The sequence below is a fragment of the Colobus angolensis genome, unplaced genomic scaffold (assembly GCF_000951035.1).
Source record: "Colobus angolensis palliatus isolate OR3802 unplaced genomic scaffold, Cang.pa_1.0 Scaffold136, whole genome shotgun sequence".
Taxonomy (NCBI): domain Eukaryota; kingdom Metazoa; phylum Chordata; class Mammalia; order Primates; family Cercopithecidae; genus Colobus; species Colobus angolensis.
In genome coordinates, this window is record NW_012114444.1 from 4,618,246 (window position 1) to 4,637,988 (window position 19,743).

At 42.4% G+C, this 19,743-nt stretch overlaps 1 protein-coding gene across 2 annotated transcripts in view; it reads right to left on the bottom strand.

The window, feature by feature from the left end:
• CDH26 (cadherin 26) overlaps nt 1-19,743 on the bottom strand; it is a 53,743-nt gene that overhangs the window by 12,676 nt on the left and 21,324 nt on the right. The window contains exons 5-13 of one of the 2 annotated variants that reach the window (XM_011934500.1): nt 16,166-16,313; nt 14,424-14,590; nt 14,099-14,227; nt 11,536-11,721; nt 10,010-10,269; nt 6,957-7,099; nt 4,912-5,151; nt 3,347-3,568; nt 2,643-2,773 (exon numbers count right to left, since the gene is read on the bottom strand). In XM_011934500.1, coding sequence (XP_011789890.1) covers nt 2,643-2,773; nt 3,347-3,568; nt 4,912-5,151; nt 6,957-7,099; nt 10,010-10,269; nt 11,536-11,721; nt 14,099-14,227; nt 14,424-14,590; nt 16,166-16,313 — 1,626 coding nt within the window. Of the gene's footprint in view, nt 1-2,642; nt 2,774-2,815; nt 3,043-3,346; nt 3,569-4,911; nt 5,152-6,956; nt 7,100-10,009; nt 10,270-11,535; nt 11,722-14,098; nt 14,228-14,423; nt 14,591-16,165; nt 16,314-19,743 lie in introns of those variants that run through there. The other variant, XM_011934501.1, reaches the window with a different exon arrangement.

Below are 19,743 nucleotides of genomic sequence, written 5' to 3' on the forward strand. Positions count from 1 at the left end.
CTTTTGTAATTGCTCGCTGAGAGGTTGAGCTTGTCGTGGTTCAGTGTTCCGTGTAAACTGATGGTAAAAGGCTCGTTTCAGGAGCCCTCAGAATTGAAAAGCTTGTCTTTTTCTAGGGCTCATAGTGATGGCTCTTGGGGTCACCACTGTTGCACGGTATTCTGTGCATTGTCCCATTCATTTACCAACCAACACATATGTCCACTGAGGGAATCAGGTTGATGGATGCTGGATGTCTGTTGGCCAAGGGCTCTTAGCTTCCCCACATGCAGGGAAGGCATCTACGCAGTTCCACAGATCATCACCATCAGACAGCATCCCTATAGTTTAGCAGCAGAATGTGACAACATGTGTGCACCTAGTGATGATGTCTTGCGTAGAGTTTTCCCAAGAGCACACAATGTTCCTGGTGAGTGGATGTGCAATGTAGGCTGGTATCTTTGTGTAAGATGGACAGAGGGATAATGCACCTAGAGATGACCTTATTTACCAAGGTTACAAAGACATAATCAGTAATTACTGCTAATAATGCTAATATTGCCAGCCACCCTTTATTGCATGACTGTTAGTACTGAAAATTTGACATGTGTTATTTGATTAAAGTGTCCAACAAACTTAGGAGACAGAAGACTATCAAGTTCACTTTGTATATGAAAGTCAGAATCAGTTAGATTACGTAACTGATCAATCACAGATTTGGAATCTACACTCAGGTCTGTTGAATCCCACTTCTCAGAGCCCTAAGATACTGAAGCAGGAATGGAGATGTGCTTTAGTTGTGAATGCGAAACAAGAGGAAGATTTGTTGGTACAAGAAGAGAACAGAGCCCCTTGCCCAGCATGAGGTTCTCTTGTCCCTCTGGCATAGCTGGTCTTTGACCAGTGCCACCATGTCATTAAGCCCCCTCCAACCCTCCTGGTCTTAGCATCACAAGGGCCAAGGTTCCTTTCCACCCACACTGCTTCTACAGCTGCTTCCTCTTTTCCAAGAGACAATCACAAAGCTGCTGGGAAAGAAGGGTAACCAGGGCATCCCCACTGTCCCTTCCATCTCAGCTACAACTTGAACCAATGCTCAGGAAGTGCAACATTCCTGCCAGTCTCCTCCAAGCTCAGCAGCTTTCACTCTCTCCTGCCAAGGAGGAGACTGAGGCACAGCCCCTGGGCCTGGAAACCATTTCTGTTTCCCTTCATGGTTGAGCCTCTGAGCCACTGGAACTGTCCAAGGCAAGAAATTCTACTCTTACACAAAGACTGCTGTTTGTCCGGATGGTTTTCTTCTTAAAATTACACAACAAATCAAGTTTGCTGCTGCTCTCACATTTGGGATGGGGAGATTCCTTCCAGGGGACTTCACAATCTGGAGAGTTTGGACCTTGCTCCTGTTTCCTCACCCAGGAAGGGCTCACAGGAGGGTGCACAGGCACGTACCTGCCAGAGGAGCCTAACCTCCCTTCCCTCCTTCACACCGCAGGGAAGACAAAATGCAAAGAACCCTGGGAGCCTTAGGCGAACACCAGCTTCTTCAATCACATATTTTTGAGAAACTCTCTAATTACATGAGCATCACATCAAAGTTCATTGGAATATCTTTTCCCTAAAGTGTCTCACTTCATTCAACAAGTCTCTCCCTTCCAGGAAAAAACCACTGGTGAGGTGTAAGATGGGGTGACCGAATCCTCTGTGTGTGTTTCCTTTTGACATTTCTTTTGCGTTCATTTTCGAAATCAACCACTTAATTCTAGATGTGAAGACAAACAGGAGAGCTCACAACGCTTTCATCTCTTTGTCTGTCTGACCCCAGCCCAGAGTTGCTGCAAGAGAGACTACGATAACACAGGACCCATTTCAGAAGCAGCCGGTTTGAAAAACCAGTGGCCATTGGCCAGTTACTTCATACGGCTCTGCCTTAGGTGCCTTCATGTGTCAGGTGCCTTCAAAGAGGATGTGTTAGACATCCTCTTTGATCCACAACCTATCCGAGAATTTGACTTTATCATCCCAGTTCACAGATGAGGATGTAGGGTTAAATGATGAAGCCAATGAGATGCGAAGGCAGAAACAGAGCCCAGGCCTTGTACCTCCAAGGGCAGTGAGCTTTCTGCTTGGCCTCTGCCGGACAATGGTAGAAGAGCAGGTTCTGCTATGATCTACCAAGAAGCCAGCTCAGACTCATGTAACCAGTGAGCCTAACACAATCCCATTTAGGGAACGTCTACCTAATAAAAATCACTTTTTCCCTAAGCACAGTTTCTCAGACTTAGCACTTAGGAGACTGGGGCAGGTAATTCTCTGTGGTAGAGACTGTCTTGTGTGTTGTAGGATATTTAGCAGCTCCGACCTCTCCGACCTCAACCCACTAGACACCAGTAGCACTCCTAACTGTGGCCATCAAAACTGTCTCCAGGCACTGACAAATACCCCCTATGGGGCAAAACTGCTCATGGTTGAGAATCATTGATCTAAAACAATAAATTCATTTATCTGAGTTAGTTTTTGCAAGAATTTTCTCCCACTTGCTACTGAAACATGGGTAAGAGTGAAGAATTAAGAGGTGGTACAGTGGGTGAAAAAACACACGCTATATGTCTGTGTATTATTGAATTCCTTGCCATAAGACACAAAGCATGACATTCCACTACCTGGGCTGAAGTGGCTTTGCTCTCCTCATTATACATGACCAGTGTTTGGTGGCCTTCATCACTGGATATAGAGCATCCATGCCTCTTAGGTTCAAGCACAAAATAGCGTCGCAACAGGAAAAGCAGAGCCACTGTGATAAGACAAAGGGGAAAAACAGATTAGACAAGCTCACCCATATCAGAGGTTTCATGAGGATCTTATTCTGTTTATTTATAACTCAGTCATGAACTGGCAAGGTCAAACTGCATCTTCATCATCTGTGTAGCTCTAAAGTTTAGCACAGTTCCAGGATACAACTAGATGCTACGTAACTGTTTGTTGAATTAATCAATAATACTATCTGGCCAGTAATATTGTATTGTTTCTTGGAAAAGCTGCTTTCTTATTAGCCTTGCCAAGTCCAGGAGCCTGGACATCTGTACATTGCTGTCTCCATGGTTATTACAAAGGACCACTCCTTGACTATGTTTACCGATGGATTCCATTGTGAGTAGAGGCTGCTTTTGCTGGCCAGGGATCTTGCCTGGCCAACACGGCAACCTCTGATCTGCATCTAGGAGTGTGAGTACACCCAGAAGTTATTCTCAAAGCCATTCCACCAATCCTGCCATCGGCTGTCTCCTACCCCAGCAAACCCCATACCCTTGGCCTGTTGCCTGGGGAGAGGAGCCATAGTCCCAGGACACCCCTACAGACCACTGACCTGCCAGAGCCACAAATGCTGCACAGACAGGGGACAGGGCCCCCACAAGAAGCCCCACTCCTGCATCTGCATGCTCCACACACGTGAACCCACTGGCACAGGGGCAGATCCTTATATGGACAGTTTGCTTCTGGGAAAGTCCCTGTTTGTCTCCAATGAAGAGTGGCACCAAGTAATTACCACGTGGCAGGCTTCTCAAGGTTAAAAGTTCAACTGACTGACCTGCAAAGGGAAAAAGAACATGGCATGCATTGACTCACTCATCTGCTCATCTGCTCAATGCATGCTTACTAAATGCCCTGCACGGGCCAAGCTCTATATGAAAGTAAGCCAACTGCAGAGTTAGAGGGAGGGGTCCTCAAGGGCACCCTCACTTCTGACACCAACTGCAAGTTCATGGATTCCCAAGACCACCCTCAGGTTCAGCAATTCTCTAGAAAGACTCACAGAACACACTGAAAGTTGTTACGGCGATGGTGCCGTTTTTTACAAGGAAAAGATACAGATGAAAATCAGACAAGGAAAGAGGCACCTAGGGCAGAGTCCAGAAAAGCACCAATGGCAGAGCTTCTCATCATCCTCTCCTGAGAAGCCAGGTCAGCATCAGTGAGGGACAGCACACATGGGATGCTGCAGTCAGGGACGTTCACCTGAGCCTCAGGCTCCAGTGTCCTCATGGGGCTTGGTCAGGCAACCTGGTGGGCCTCCCAGGTGGGCGGCCTCAGTCTCCAACCTCTCTGGTAGTCGACTGACACTATGTGACTAGAAGTCCCCAATCTAAATCACATTGTCCCTATCTGGCTCAGCTCAAGACACCCAGGTAAAGAGACACTGGTATCAGACATGATATCCCAATAGAGATCACCCAGACCCCAAGGACAAAGACCAGACCTCTCTTTGGGCAAGGCGAGGTTCTTTACCATACACTCCAGGTCTGAGAACTACCAACGTGAGCACACAGTTTCAGCTGAAACCATGCCACAGTCTACAGATGCCATGGCTAGAGGCACAGAGGAGAGTGTTGACAGAGGGTGCCAGTTGCTTTTAACCTGCTCAGCAAGTTCATCTTCTGATAACAGTGCCCCAGTGTTTCTTTAGGGAAGCCCACACTTCCCGAATTCTCAGTAAGAATCAGGAGAGGCTGAGCCCAGATCCCAACAAGGTCCAGGTGTGGGCTGGGAACCAGTCAGTCAGCACGTCTGCCCTCCTAAGTCCCACCCACAGTGATTGACAGGGCAGCTGACCCAGGTCAAACTGTGACATCAATCCTGGAGCTTCCCGGGAAACACCCTTCTTGCCAGATGTTAGGATATGTCTCAGGGACTCCCAGCAGCCTCCTACCCCCGATGAGGAGAGTTTCCTAACAATGAAGGAACCCAGAGAAAAGCAGACCATGTGTGGGAAGGTGGCTTCCAGGGATATCCTTTGCGCACCTAGAGCCAGCTCTGCCAGAACACAGACTTCTGTGGCTTTTTAAGCTAATAAAGTCCTTTTTTGCCTAAAACTGTTTGAATTGGATGTCTGTCATTTTCCACTCTTTGCCCGTGACCAGTACAAAAACTCACCCCAATTTTTCCCCAACTTCCACGTGTCCTCTGCGTTTCCCCGGGTGTTGTCCAATTCAAATGTAAATGGATCAGAGAAGGGCTCCAGGTCCGGATCCTCTGCCTCGACGTGGAGGGGCTGATGCACGGCAGACTCACAGACCTCCATGTAGCGGGAATGTGGCCGGAGAGTCGGGGCGTTGTCATTGATGTCAGACAGGAAGAGCATTAGGGTCCCTGTAGCAGTCTGCCGGGGGAAGCCTTGTACGAGGAGGAAGTTTCAGGAGTTGGTTATCTCGTGCACACAGAGCCCTGGAGAATGAGCACTCTCCATCTCTCAGAAAACAAATATTCCTGAAATACTAAACTGTTTCCCTTTCAAATCATAACTCTCCTGGCATGCATGTGATGATCTGTTTTCCTGCTTTTATGAACATTCAGAATATCTGGGTAAGGTAAGCTAATAAAGCACTTACCACCTCAAATCATTTGTAGAACAAGGTAGAATGTGGCATCGTTAAACAAACAAAAGGTCAATCAATGGTGCCAGGCGTCAAGGATGGGTGGGGTGGAGGAAAATGGGTGTGACTAAAGAAGGGCCCCATGGGGATCCCTGAGGAGAGGCAAATGCGCTGCATCTCCGCGTTGATGTCCTGGTTACGAGATTACACCGTAGTCCTGCAAGGTGTTCCCCTGGGGGAGACTGGCAAAGGATACTCAGGATCCACTGGATTATTTCTTAAAACTGCAAGTGAATCTACAATTATCTAAAAGGACTTTTTCTAATTAAAAAAGTGGCAATCATCAGTTCACAACTGCAAATACATGGAGCCAACCTAAGTGCCCATTGACCAATGAGTGGATAAAGACAATGTGGCATATGTATAATATGGAATACTACTCATCCATAAAAAAGAATGAAATAATGTTTTTTTGCAGCAACTTGGATAGAGCTGGGGCCATTCTTCTAAGTGAATAACTCAGGAATAGAAAACCAAATACTGTATGTTCTCACTTATAAGTGGGAGCTAAGCGAGTGATATAATGAACTCTGGAGACTCAGAAGCAGGGGAGGAGGGAGCCAAGGGATAAGAAACCTCACACTGGATACAAGGTACACTACTCAGGTGACCAGTGCACTAAAATCTTAGACTTCACCACTGCATAATTCATCTACGTAACCAAAAACCACGTGTACCCCAAAAGCTTTTGAAATACAAAAAGCAAAAAATAAAAATCTTAGACTTCACCACTGCATAATTCATCTACGTAACCAAAAACCACTTGTACCCCAAAAGCTTTTGAAATACAAAAAGCAAAAAATAAACGAAAAAAAAAAAAATACCAATCATAAAATCATCCATAACAGAACGAGGGAGCCCTGAAACACTGGCCCCACTTTTTCTCCTCCCTTAATACTGATTAGGAACCGTGTTTCCTGTCTCCATTGCCCCCCACCCCCAACATTCCACTAGGTAATTACAGAGTGGAACGTACAGCGACATATCACTTGGAGCTTGGGTTTTAGTTCACAGGCTTTCTTAAATACAATGTTAAAGTTATTTGAACATTTTTATTTCTTCAACTTTGTTTTGGTGTGTTTAAAGATTCAGCCTTAGGAGAGCGTAGAGAAAAGTGCTGAAACATGCTCATAAAACCACCCGTCCTGGTTTATGACACATGTGTCCCTTACAGTCCCATTTACCTGAGCTCGTATGCCATCCCAAGCACAGGGAAGCTGTGCTAAATATTTATCACACACCATCCGCTTTGACAAAGAGCTAAAGAGTTAGCTCATGAACAGATGAAAAAGATGTTGGGTTTGATTGCAGCCTCCTTGCTGGTTTGTCTCTTCTGAATGAATACTGCCCTCTTTCGATGGTATTGGTCCCTTGTTTACCATTTCAAGAATTACTACCAAAAATAATCACCAGCATGGATGCAGAGTGATAACAAGGTTTATTTTATCCTTTTCTCAGCTGTGCTGAAAGACTCTCACCAGGATTATTCTCCCGCAGGAAGCAAGAATGAGCATTTTATTCTTCCAATTTTGGGTAAACACTCACCATCATCAACAGCGTGAACGATGATTATATAAAAACTGTCATTGACATGAGGGGATTCTCGGTCAATTGGCTCCACGGTGCTGACCACTCCGGAGTTTTCATCTACGCTGACCCAGTTTGCTGGGTCATGAGCCAGTTTATATCTTGTAGAAGGAAAACGGACAGCAATTTTTAAAATTAAAAACTTACATCAAAAGATGTAAAAAGTTACATGAAAAAAAACAAAATATGTCATAGAAACACTATTTCTACCACAAGTAATTTGAGAAATTGTAAGAGAAATTAAACTATGCGAGTGTTAAATTCACAAACAGAATGGAGGCGCAGGGAGGACAGCCTAAAGACGCTCCTAAGTCTGTGGAATCGACATTCACTGGAACACCAACTGTCCCCCTCCTTGTTGGACTGAACATAGTTTTGTCTGTCTCGGGGAAATGTTTCATCCTGGAAAGGAACCCATCTTCAGTTGCCTGTAGATGATGCTAGCTTAGTGTGAAAAACCAAACTGCCCTTGCAACAGAAGCCTAGGACTTTACCCCTGGTGTGTTCCTTTTGCAGAAGAGCCCCAGCGGTCCACAGGTGGGTAACCCTGTTCCTCAAAGTGGTCTTCTACATCCCCGTCACCTATGTGAACCCGACACCGCTTTAAGGGGTGGGCCATGCCAAACCCTCCAGGATTCCTAAGAGCTGCCAGCCATCGTATGGCATCCTTTGCAATCTTGCCAGGTTGCCAACCACAGCTACCTGCTGTGGCCCTACAGCAGGAATATCCTGGACTCAGGCAAACAACAACAACAAAAAGTGCAGGTCCCAGAAAGGTGCGGAGAGGGGCAGTTTCTCCTTACGCTTTTCCTTCATCCTCTGGGCAAATGTTTTTCAAAGGATCAGCAAGGATTCCTCTCTCATGTTGGGTGGGTCACAGTTTTTAAAGGGATTGAAGCTTTTTGTGCACTGCTTCACCTCTTAGGGAAAGTTCCAGAAGTTCCTTAGAAGCGCTGTGATTTTGCAATGTTTACAAATGAGGGGAAGAAACTCAGAGTTCCCCTGTGGATTATCTCAGGCCAAAAGGCAGCTCCCTCAGCTAATGCAGATGAAGCAGAACTAGACGAAACCAGAGCTGCCCCCCACCCAGATCATCCCTCCACTCTGTCACAAAACACACTCATCCTGCCTCCTGGACAAAGCCATATTGAGGCTATAACGATGGACTGTTTAGTTCTTGATTTCAGCACAACCCAAACATTTACTGAGACCTACATATGAGCCAACCATCCCCAAGAGACAGGAAGACAGCAGCGAATTAGGAAAGGCTCCTATCGGTGGTGCCAAAGGGAGCCCCAGCCAGCATCACGGGCATCCCTGGGAGCTTCTGAGAAATGCAAATCTCAGTCCTGGCCCCAGATCTCTCAATCAAATTCTAGGGGTGGGTTGGAAACCAGCCTGGCCAACATGGTGAAACCCCGTCTCTATTAAAAATACAAAAATTAGCCAGACATGGCAGCACATGCCTGTAGTCCCAGCTACTCAGGAGACTGAGGCAGGAGCATCACGAGAACCTGGGAGGTGGAAGTTGAAGTGAGTCGAGATTATGCCACTGCCCTCCAGCCTGGGTGACAGAGAAAGACACTGTCTCAAAAAAAGAAAAGAAATTCTAGGGGTGGAGCCCAGCAATCTGCATTTTAACAAATTCCCCCAGAGATTGATACACACTATAGTTTGACAGCTACTTCTTAAGAGCCATGCTAACTCAAGGTGCACCATTGTGCACCCGAAGGGGTCTGTGAGCTGTTGGTTGGCTACTCATAATGAGATAACTGCAAAAATGAAGGGCAAGTGTTGAGAAGCTCTTAGAGTTGTCAGCATTGCTGTGCCCCTCTAGTGCATGATAATTTTTCTAGTAATTAAATTTCATTATATTTTGCAAACTTATCAATCCATAATGAATTACAAATTAAAAAAAAATATCTAGCCTTTCCCAACAGATGACTTGAGAAGGGTTGCTGTAAGGGGAGGAATCTCACACTGAAGTGTGGACAGGGGCCACGCAAGCATGAGAAATGAGTGAAGCTGGTGGAATGGAGTCTGGGGTCAACTGCTGAGCTCAACCTGGAGAGAGAAGGGGCATGACTCATGATCCCATTCTGTCCCCATGATCATGGTCTCATGGAACACAGACCCAAAAATGCCAAATTATTTCATCTCTTCAAGAACATCAGGAGATTCAGGCCATAGGCTACCCAAGTGCCCATCGATGGATGAGCAGATAAGCAAAAATGTGTCAATACCACACATGTTTACTCAGCATCAAAAAGGAAGGTCATTCTGATACAAGCTAAACATGCATGAACTTTGAGGACATTATACAGAGTGAAATAAGCCAGTCACCTAAAGACAAATATCGTATGATTCTACTTTGACAACCTGGAGTCGTCAAATTCAGACAGACAAAAAGTCGAATGGTGGGGGCCAGGGCTGGAGAAGGGGGAATGAGGAATGAGTGGTTAATAGAGACAGAGCTTCTGTTTTGCCAGATGAAAAGAGTTCCGGAGATGGATGGAGGTGATGGCTGCACAACGTTGTGAATGCACTTAATGCCAAAGACCCGTACCCTTACAAATGGATAAAATGGTAAGTTTGATGTACATTTTACCACAATTTACAAACAAACAAACAAACAAACAAACAAAAAAACCTTACTTTTGTTGCCCAGAAGCGAGAGAGGTACTGATTTATAACTTCTGGTACAGAGCAGGGAGACAGACAAATATAACGAATTATTCTCACACAAAGGAAAGAATACAAAAGGAACACAGGGAAAATGCAAAGGAAAACCAACACATGAGTTCTCCTGGTGGGGTCAGAAAAAGCTATGGGATGGAAGACGACATTTAACCCAGGCCAGTGGTCATGCACTGTGGCTTCTTGTATTTTCATCACCGAGACTGAGGCAGCCTTGTGAACACGTCCAAGGAGCTGGTTTTCTAACAGGAGCCCTCTTGGTTATGTGGCTATTTCTACTTAAACAACCGCCTTTCCTGGCCCTCTCTTCTCACCTTATCTGGCTGTCTGGATCCGTGGCTTTAAAAGTTCCCAACAGGGTCCCAGGCCCGGCGCCCTCGTTTTTACTGACAATGAAGCTCTGGGGGTGAAAGGTTGGTGGGTCGTTGGCGTCTGTCACCTGCACACTCACAGTGGCACTTGCTGCTGCTTTCCTTGGTGGCTGAAGCTTTCCTCTCTCGCAGAAGAAGAGCCTCTCCTCATTTTCCACGGCAATGACGAGGCTTCGCGCTGGGCGAGTCTCATAATCCAAAGGCTGGAACCCCAGAGAGAGGATATCATTAGCACCTGCTGCTCCTCTGGCCAGAGGAAGCCCAGCACCCAGTCATCATTGCGAACTCAGAGCTTGTGGCTTTTGCACTTCATTTATTATTTACATTGTCTTTGATAATGATCAAAAGACAGTCTTCAGCTCATTTTCAAATCATTTATGGAGTTCTTTTCTCTTTTATTTTCCCCTCCTCCTCTGCTGGTTGAAAAGAGCCACCATCCTTCAGAGGGTAATGAAAAATGCAACAAAAACCATAGCCTAATGAAACATTAATGAGACAACCATGCTGCAAAAAAAAATCAGGGGAACTTAGGGAAATATAGATATTAATGATCATAGTTATTCAGGGTACAAAGTGGTCAGCTGACTTAAAAGGATTAAAAAGCTGGGAATATTTTGAAAATTCAACCCCAGGCATCTGGTGCAATGTCTACAGAGCCTTGGTATTCATAGCATGGTCCGCAGGCCATCAGCATCCCCTGGGAGTTGGTCAAATGGGCAGGCGAATCTTGGGCCCTGCACCAGACCTGCTGACTCAGGTCTGCCTTGTGCCCAGGTGACTCACCTGCACTGCACTGCACTAGAGGCTTTGGTCACTCTAGGTCCGGCTGTGAGCAATGAAGACAGAGGCACTGGGGTCAGACTACCCCAGTGGGATCCTCCACTCCACCACTCAAGCTGTGTGGCTTTGTGTAAAGGACCTAACCCCCCTGGGCTTTGGTTTCCTAATCAGTAAATGAGATGGTAATATTAATACTTTCTTCCAGGCCAGCTTCTCCATTAGGCACAGTGCCAGAGGCTCTCCATACTCTTAGGGGCCACACAGATGCACTCCCATTTGTTTTAAACTTTAAAAGTCTTAAACATTGAAAATTCAGACGAAAAGAAAGAACTTTTAGTGTCGAAGAAAATAGTTTCATTTTCTTAATCACATCTGAGAAAGAATAATCATTTTAAGGCCTATGTAAATCTATTATGTTATGCCTACAACAACAAAAAATTAAATGGTGAAGTATTAAGTCATATCAGAATAAGTTTTATTATTGATATTATTTTGGTAGAAGGAGTCCTCAGTCCATACACAGAAGTGGCACTGAAACCCTGCCTTCCTTGTCTGGTGACACATGGTACATAATGGTCTCAGCGCCCAGCATCCATGGGCATTAGCTCCTAGTTCATTCTGAGTGATCCTACAGAAGAGGCCTCAGCGTCTGCCACCACCTGGTTGGTACATCACTGGTATGGTGTTACCTTGATAACATTTAATATCCCTTCGTTGGTCTCAGGGTCAGTCGAAATGTCAAAATGTCCTTCTTCGTTGCCATGCAGTATGTTGAATTTTGCTCTCCAAGCTGATGTAAATGCAGAATCTCCATCTTGAACCAGGAGACGCACCACGCCCTTGCTGACTCGGCCTTCAGGAATCTGAATCTTATACTGAAAGAGGCAATCATCATGTGCATGTCATGGAGAAAAAAACACAATTGAAAAGGAAAGCAGAGAGGAAGAAGGGAGAGATGCAGAGAGAGAGCGAGAGAGAGAAGGAGAAAGAAAATTTCCTCATCACAATGTTCTGGATATTCCTCATGCTGCTGAACCTGCACAACACCCTGGATATTCCTCATGCTGCTGAACCTGTCCTAAGGGATTTGCAACCTGCCTGTTACAGCAGAAGGTGCATCCTTTGGAATATCTGCCCCTCCTACCTGTGACTTGCTAAATAATTTTTAAAGTACTGTTAAATCCAACTCAATGCCCTATGTTTTCTAAGAATTTTAAAAATAATAATACCCAATCCTAGTTTATGCTCTCTACAAATCCTAGCTCTTCCCCTAAAATAGGACACTTGCGGTTATTCAGATTAATGTGATTGTTTTTCTAACACATGTAGATCTTCGAAATAGCTTGTTATTCAATATTTTGGGAGACAATGTTTCTAGACAAGCACTTCAAAATAACAGGGTATATTTTTTTCCGTGTATTTTTAGAGCATTGGTTTTCACCAAGCCAGGAAAAGATTTTGAAACAAGGTTCAAGCATAATATTATTTTGTAGTTATTATATACTTCTGGTGAGGTGCTTTGGTTTGCAAACATTTCACTTTGGTTTATACAGGTTTTTTTTTTCCTAATTAAATGACACCTTTTAAAAATAATTGTTTGCATCATTTATTCAACAACAGCTTCTGTGTACCACATTCCATTTCAGATGCTGTGAACAAGACGGGCAAAAATTCCGTCCTTGATGGAGCTGAGAGCTGAGAGTGTGTGTGTGTGTGTGTGTGTGTGTGTGTGTGTGTGTGTGTGTGTAGGACGACTTATAAAATAAATAAAGCTAATTGATTAAGTAGAACACTAATAAGCAGAAGAAAGCACAAAAGGGCTAGAGGGTGTCCCAGGAAAGAAGTGGAAGGGTTTTAACTCAGTAGTCAAGAAAGGGCTCACTGAGAGAGTCAGGAGAAAGGAGGAAATATGGTGGATATTTACTTTTTAAAAAATACATATGGAATAGTAAAAAATAAAATATTGGAAATAGATCTTGAGTGATTCTTATTTTATCTCTTAGCCATCTCACATGCCTTAGGTGGAGCATCTATCCCAAATCATCTTCCACAGTGGTTTTCAACACTTTCTTAAAGGCTGGGAGTCTTGCAGCCTGGGAAATCCCACGTGGACCCTGACACACAACGTTTTTAAAGGGTCACTGCGGTTACTTCTGTACTTGGATAAGGTAAGGTGGGGAAGGTGAGGCCAAAGACTACCTGCTCACCTTCCCTCTAGAATCCTGAACGCGGTGTGAAAACCTCAGGTGCAGACTTCTTACCCAAAGGTGATTGTTCTCCCGAGGGACATTTGGCAATGTCTGGTGACACTTTTGGTTGTCACAGCTGAGGGGCGCTACTGACATCTACTGGGCAGAGGCCAGGGACGCTGGTGAATATCCCGCAGCACACAGAGTAGCCCCCACTCCAAATAATCATCTGGCCCAGTGTCAATTGGGCTGAGCATAGGAACCCCTGACTCCAAGTAAACAGGAATGCCCTGTCTTCCCCTAGACCTCAGTTCTCCCATCTGTAAAACAGAAATCATGTCGCAGTTTCAATAATCAAAAATGAAAAAAATGCATGTAAACGTTCTTAGCACAGTTTCTGGCATACAGCAGTCAAAAATGTAAGTTCATGTGACCATTATGAAGTGCTTCTATGTCAGTATGATTTGGCTTCTTGATTCTAGCTTAAGTCACTTTGGAGAATTGCACATATCTTGGGTGACTCCCCAATATAGTTTGGAGATTTGTCCCCACCCAAATCTCATGTTGAAATGTGATCCCCAGTGTTGGAGGTGGGGCCTGGTGGGAAGTGTTTGGATCATGCGGGCAGATCCCTCATAAATAGCTCTGGCCATCCCCTTGGTGATAAGGAAGCTCTGGCCCTGAGTTCACATGAGATCTGGTCATTTAAAAGTGTGCGGCCCCTCTTACCTCTCTTGTTCCTCATTCTCCCCCACCCACGCCCCGTATCTTACATGCTCTTGCTGTCACCAAGCAACATGCCTGCTCCCCCTTGTCCTTTCGCCATGATCATAGGCTTCCTGAGGCCTCCCTAGAAGCTGGTTGGTGCCAGCACCAGGCTTCCTGTAAAGCCTATAGAACCATGAGCCAATTAAACCTCTTTTCTTTATAAATTAGCCAGTCTCAGGTATGTCTTCACAGCAATATGATAACAGCCTAACACCCTCCCCAAGAAAAACTGAGCCTAGGACCCAGGGGCTACTTGTTTTGGGGCTTAGATGTCGGGGCGGCCCCAGTGGCTCACGTTCTCCTGGGTAAATATGGGCCTGTGGTTGTTGCCTTCTTGCACATCCATGTGAATGGTGGCCGTGGATGACAGTGACGGTTCTCCACAGTCCCTGGCTCTGATTAGCAGTGTAAACTGAGGAGCAGTCTATGTGGGGAGGAAAAGGAAAGTTAAGCCCCTCAAATATGGGAAAGGAAAATATTAATAAAGACATATTCTGTTTTAGCAATTTCAATAGCAAATCTAGCCACAGAGGGTTCCCCACTACAAATGTAGAATCTAAGCCTGGGGCTCAAGGACGGGCCACACATTTCATTTTAAAAAATAATAAAATCCACATAACCTCATAATCTAAGCACCCGGAGAGTCGTATTTCTCCACTAATGCGATCAACCTGGAAACCACTTTCTTTCAGTAATGGTGTTTGAGAAATGAGGAAGTAAAGGACTTGAGAATTTGGAGTGTTTTCTTCATCCAAATCGACTGCTAACATCTGAAAAATGGGTTGACCTAGAAAGAATTTTTAAAAACTGTTACTATCGGATAAAGGTAGCCTATCAAACCAGTAAGAGGATGAATTATTTGCTAAATGGCATTGGGGCATACACCAAAATGAGTGAAATGTTTAAATATGAAATAAACTATGGACATACTAGAAAAGATAAGGATGAATATTTAATCAGCTATAAGATCAAGAACTTTCTAATCATGACTGTCAATGCAGAAGACTTACAAGACAAAACTGGCAGATCAGATTACATTTTAAATTTCTGGCAAAAAACTATGGACAAAGTTTAAAAGAAAATGATAAAGCAGGAAAATATATTTGAAACATACATGGCAGGCAGATATTCTTAATATAGACTGCAGAGGCTGAAATCAAGAAAAATGACAAACACACTAACAGAAAAATGAAGAAAAGAAAGGAAAAAGCAACTGATCGAACATGGAAATGGCCAAGAAACATAGCAAAATGTTCAAGCACATGGTTATCAAAGACCAACAAGACACCAGGCACCTTCACGGATTGCAGGCGGGTGAGCAAATGAGGACCCTTACGTTGTATGTGCAGGGCGAATCAGCAAGTCTGCATCTCTGAATTCATGCTAAGTAAACAATGCTTGATTGGGACACATATTTAGCTTAAGTTTTATCATTGAAATATATTTTATAAAAATAACAGAAAGTGGCAAAAAAACATAAATGTTCAACAATAGGAGATCAGTCAAATATTTTAAAGCATATCCATAAAATATTACACAACAGGGTATTTTAGAAAAATATCAGGTTACAAACAGTAAAATTGCACCTTTAGAGAGGAAATTTATAAATATGCACATGTGAAAAAGCACACCAAATATGTGTAAATATTTACTATATACACATATACAATGCGTACTACGATAAAGATGAAAAAATGTATGTATATACAAATACACATTTGTAATTATATATAAAAATGTGTGAATGTATACACATATATAATTTTAACATACAGCATGTGTACACACAGACAGAAAATGCAAAGAAAAATGCTGAAAGAATACAAACTAAAACATTAATGGTTGTTATTTCTCATGGGTAGCATTAAAGATGCTTTCTTTTTCAGTCTTTTCATTTCTTGGAATTTTTTAGAGAGATGATTATACAAAAGAAATGGTTTTTGTTATTAAAATAAATCCACATTCTAGTGAGAGTAGGTTGGGTTTAAGAATGCACAGTATCTGTAACTAGGAGGCTTTAGACGTGATCGTGTTGCCATTTTACAGACAAAAAATTTGCAGAGATATGCAGAAACTCATCATCCAGCTCTTTTTCCCTCACTGCATGTGGCTTTATTTTTAGAATGGCATTTACATATCAGCCCTTCCCACTGATGTAATTCCCACATCATTTTATTGCCGATACAAAACGAGGCTTACAGACCTCAAAGCATTTCGCTCAGATCCAAGTCCTGCAACCTCTGAGATGTGAACAGTAAAAACTCTCCCTGAAGATGACTAGGATCAAGCTCCTCATCAATATTAATGAAAAGGAACAGAGCAGAGACAGAAGGAAGCCCAGCAGCCCCCCAGCCACACACACCTGCAGATTGGTTTTCTTGCACAGTGATGTTAAATTCCTTCTCTGGAAACTGGGGTGCATGATCATTCACATCACTGATCCTAATGTTGAAAATCAAGGATTTATCCACAATTTTTCCTGTTGAGCGCTCCGCAACATCAAAATAAACCTAGGAAGCAGAGAGCTGTAAAAGTCCTGCAGAACAATTTATTTAATGACACTCTAATAAAATAACTGTTATCCTAATTATGTGTTTACATCTGTCTCCTCCTCTAGACTGAGAGTTCCAAAGGGCAGGAATCAGACTGCCCTCATTCACCACGTACCCCAGAGACCAAACACAGTACTGGCACAGAGTAGGTGCTCAGCAAATGTGTAGAACAAGTCAATGCTCTGGCTTGGAAAAAAATGATGAGTTATTATCAGGTTCAAATCTCAGTCTCTCCACTGGGTAAACACATGCAGGTTGCTAATGAGCCTCCGTTTCTACAACCTATCAGTATTGTCATGAGAAATAAATATATTAATTGAATATTACTGAAACATCACAGAGAGCAGACACTTAAAAATTTTGGGGAAAGTGAACATTTACAGTAACTAGCACAGCTACTGACATGCTATGTTTTTAAATGGCCACTGTACTTCTGCACTTCTGTACTTAGATAAGAAAAGTCAGTCGGTGTCAAATGTGCATATGTGTAGTCTTTCACTTCAAAAGGTCTCAAATCAATTGTTTAAGCTTCTGCCTTAAGAACTTTTAAAAAGAGATCATAATAAACCCAAACAAACAAAAAGCGATAGTAAAGGTAAGAGCATATATCAATAAAATGGAAAACAACAAAACAATAGAGAAAGTCATGTAACCAAAAGTGATTCTTGGAAATGATCAATAAAATGAACAAACCTCTAAGAAGACTGATGAGGGAAAATAAGGAAGTGGGGAGAATTATCAGTAACAAGAATGAAAGAAAGGATATCACTAGAGATTCTACATATATTAGAAGAATAATAAGGACTACTATGACTAAGTTTATGCCAATGAATACAGCAACTTAAATGAAAAGGACCAAATTCTTAATAAAGAAAAACCACCAAAACTTTCTCAAGAAGAAACAGAAAACCTGAATAGTCCTATATATATTTTTAAAGCGAAATTTGTAGTTTAAAATCTTTCAAGAAGTAAAAACAAAAAACCCCAGGCCCAGATGACTTCAATGGTAAATTCTAGCAAAATATGAAAGAAGAAAGACTAATTCAACAGTCTCTTCCAAAAAGTATAAAAGGTAGAAAAACTTCTCAACTGATAATATTTTGTAAATTTTGTAAATTACAGAGAAAACTACAGAACAATATCCCTCATGAATCTAGAGTTAAAAGTTCTCAACAAAATACTAACAATTAGTACCCAGAAATATATTAAGAGGATAGTACATTATGACCAAATGAGGTTTATCCAGAGAATTTTAGGCTGATTCAATTTTTGGAAGTTAATTTCAGCAACATCACAAGATGTAAAGTTAATCTACAAAAATCAACTACATTTATATAAACCAGCAATGAATACTTAGAAATAAATATTTAAAAATAGCCCCATTTACAAATCTAAAATATGTACAGGATCTATTTAGTGAAAATGTTACAACACTGATGAAAGAAATCAAAGAAGACCTAATTGAATGAAAAGATATACTGTGTTTACAGACTGAAAGACTCAGTATTGCCAAGATGACAGTTCTTCCCAAATTGACCTATAAAGTCAGTATGATCCCAATCAAAAGACTAGCAGAATATTTTAGAGATATCAACAAGCTGATCTGAAAATTATATGGAAAGGCAAAGAAATTTGAATACCCAAAATCATTTTGAAAAAGAAACACAAAGTTAGTGGGCTCACACTACATAATTTCAAGATTTATTATAAAAATACAGTAATCCAGAGAGTACAGTATTGATGAAAAGATAAATATATACATCATTGAAACAGAATAGAGTTTAGAAATAGGCCCACACAAGTATGGTTGATTGATTTTTGAGAATAGTACAAAGGCTAGCCTTTCCAACACATGATTCTGAAACAATTAGATGTCCATATGCAAAAAAAAAAAAAAAAAAAAAAAAAAAGAACCTGGGTCTATATCTCACACTTTAGACAAAAATTAACTCAAAATGGATCACAGACCTACATGTAAAAAATAAAACTATAAAACTTTTAGTAGAAAAAAAAAAAAGGAGGAAATCTTGATGACAATGTGTTAGATACAACACCAAAAACATGATCCAGAAGAGAAAATATTGATGAATTGGATTTTATCAAAATGTAATAACTTTTTCTCGGTAAGAAATGTTGTTAAAAGAATGAAAAGACAAAGGAAAAGAATGAGAAGACAAAAATGAAAAGACAATTGCCTGAGAGAAAATACTTGCATTTCATGTGCTGACAAAGGATTTGTATTCAAAACTCAATAAGAAAACAAACAATACATAGCAGGTGGCTCAGGCCTGTAATCCCAGCACTTTGGGAGGCCAAGCCGGACGGATCACCTGAGGTCAGGAGTTTAAGACCAGCCTGGCCAATATGGCAAAACGCAGTCTCTACTAAAAAAATACAAAAATTAGCCAGGCATGGTATCAGGCACCTGTAATCCCAGCTACTCGGGAGGCTGAGGCAGGAGAATTACTTGAACCCAGGAGGTGGAGGTTGCAGTGAGCTGAGATTGCGCCATTGCACTCCAGCCCAGGAGACAAGAAAGAAACTCGTCTCAAAAAAAAAAAAAAAAAAAAAGACAACAAACAATACAATTTTTAAATGGGCAAAGGGTTTGAACACACTTCTCCAAAAAAAGAGATGCAGATGTTAAGTAAGTCATCATTTTTCACTAGGGAAATCCACATTAAAACTGCAATGAGCTATCACTACACACCTTTTAGAACAGTTAAACTGAAAAAAACCTGACAATACCAAGTTCAGCCAAAGATTCAAAGCAATCAGAATTCCTATACATTTCTAATGAGAATGCAAAATTATTCAGTTATTCTGAGAAATCGTTCAGGAATTGCTTATCAAATTAAACATACACTTATGAAATCCATCTAAGCCACTCCTAGTTATCTACCTACAATAAATGAAAACTGACATTCACATAAAAACCATACGTGGGCTGGGTACAGTGGCTCACACCTGTAATCCCAGCACTTTGAGAGGCTGAGGCAGGTACATCACCTGAGGTCAGGAGTTCAAGACCAGCCTGGCCAACATGGTGAAACCCGGTCCCTACTAAAAATATAAAAATTAGCCAGGTGTGGTGGTGGGTGCCTGTAATCCCAGCTACTTGGGAGACTAAGGCAGGAGAATCACTTGAACCCAGGAGGCCGAGGTTGCAGTGAGCCGAGATCACACTCTAGCCTGGGCAAGAAGAGTGAAACTCCATCTCAAAAACAACAACAACAACAACAACAACAAAAAGTGCATAGCAGCTTTAATCATCACTAAAATCGAAAAGATTCCAAGCATCCCTTAGTTTTATAAAGTGAGAAGCGAGATACTACTCAACAATAAAACAGAACAAACTCGGCCGGTGCGGTGGCTCACATCTGTAATC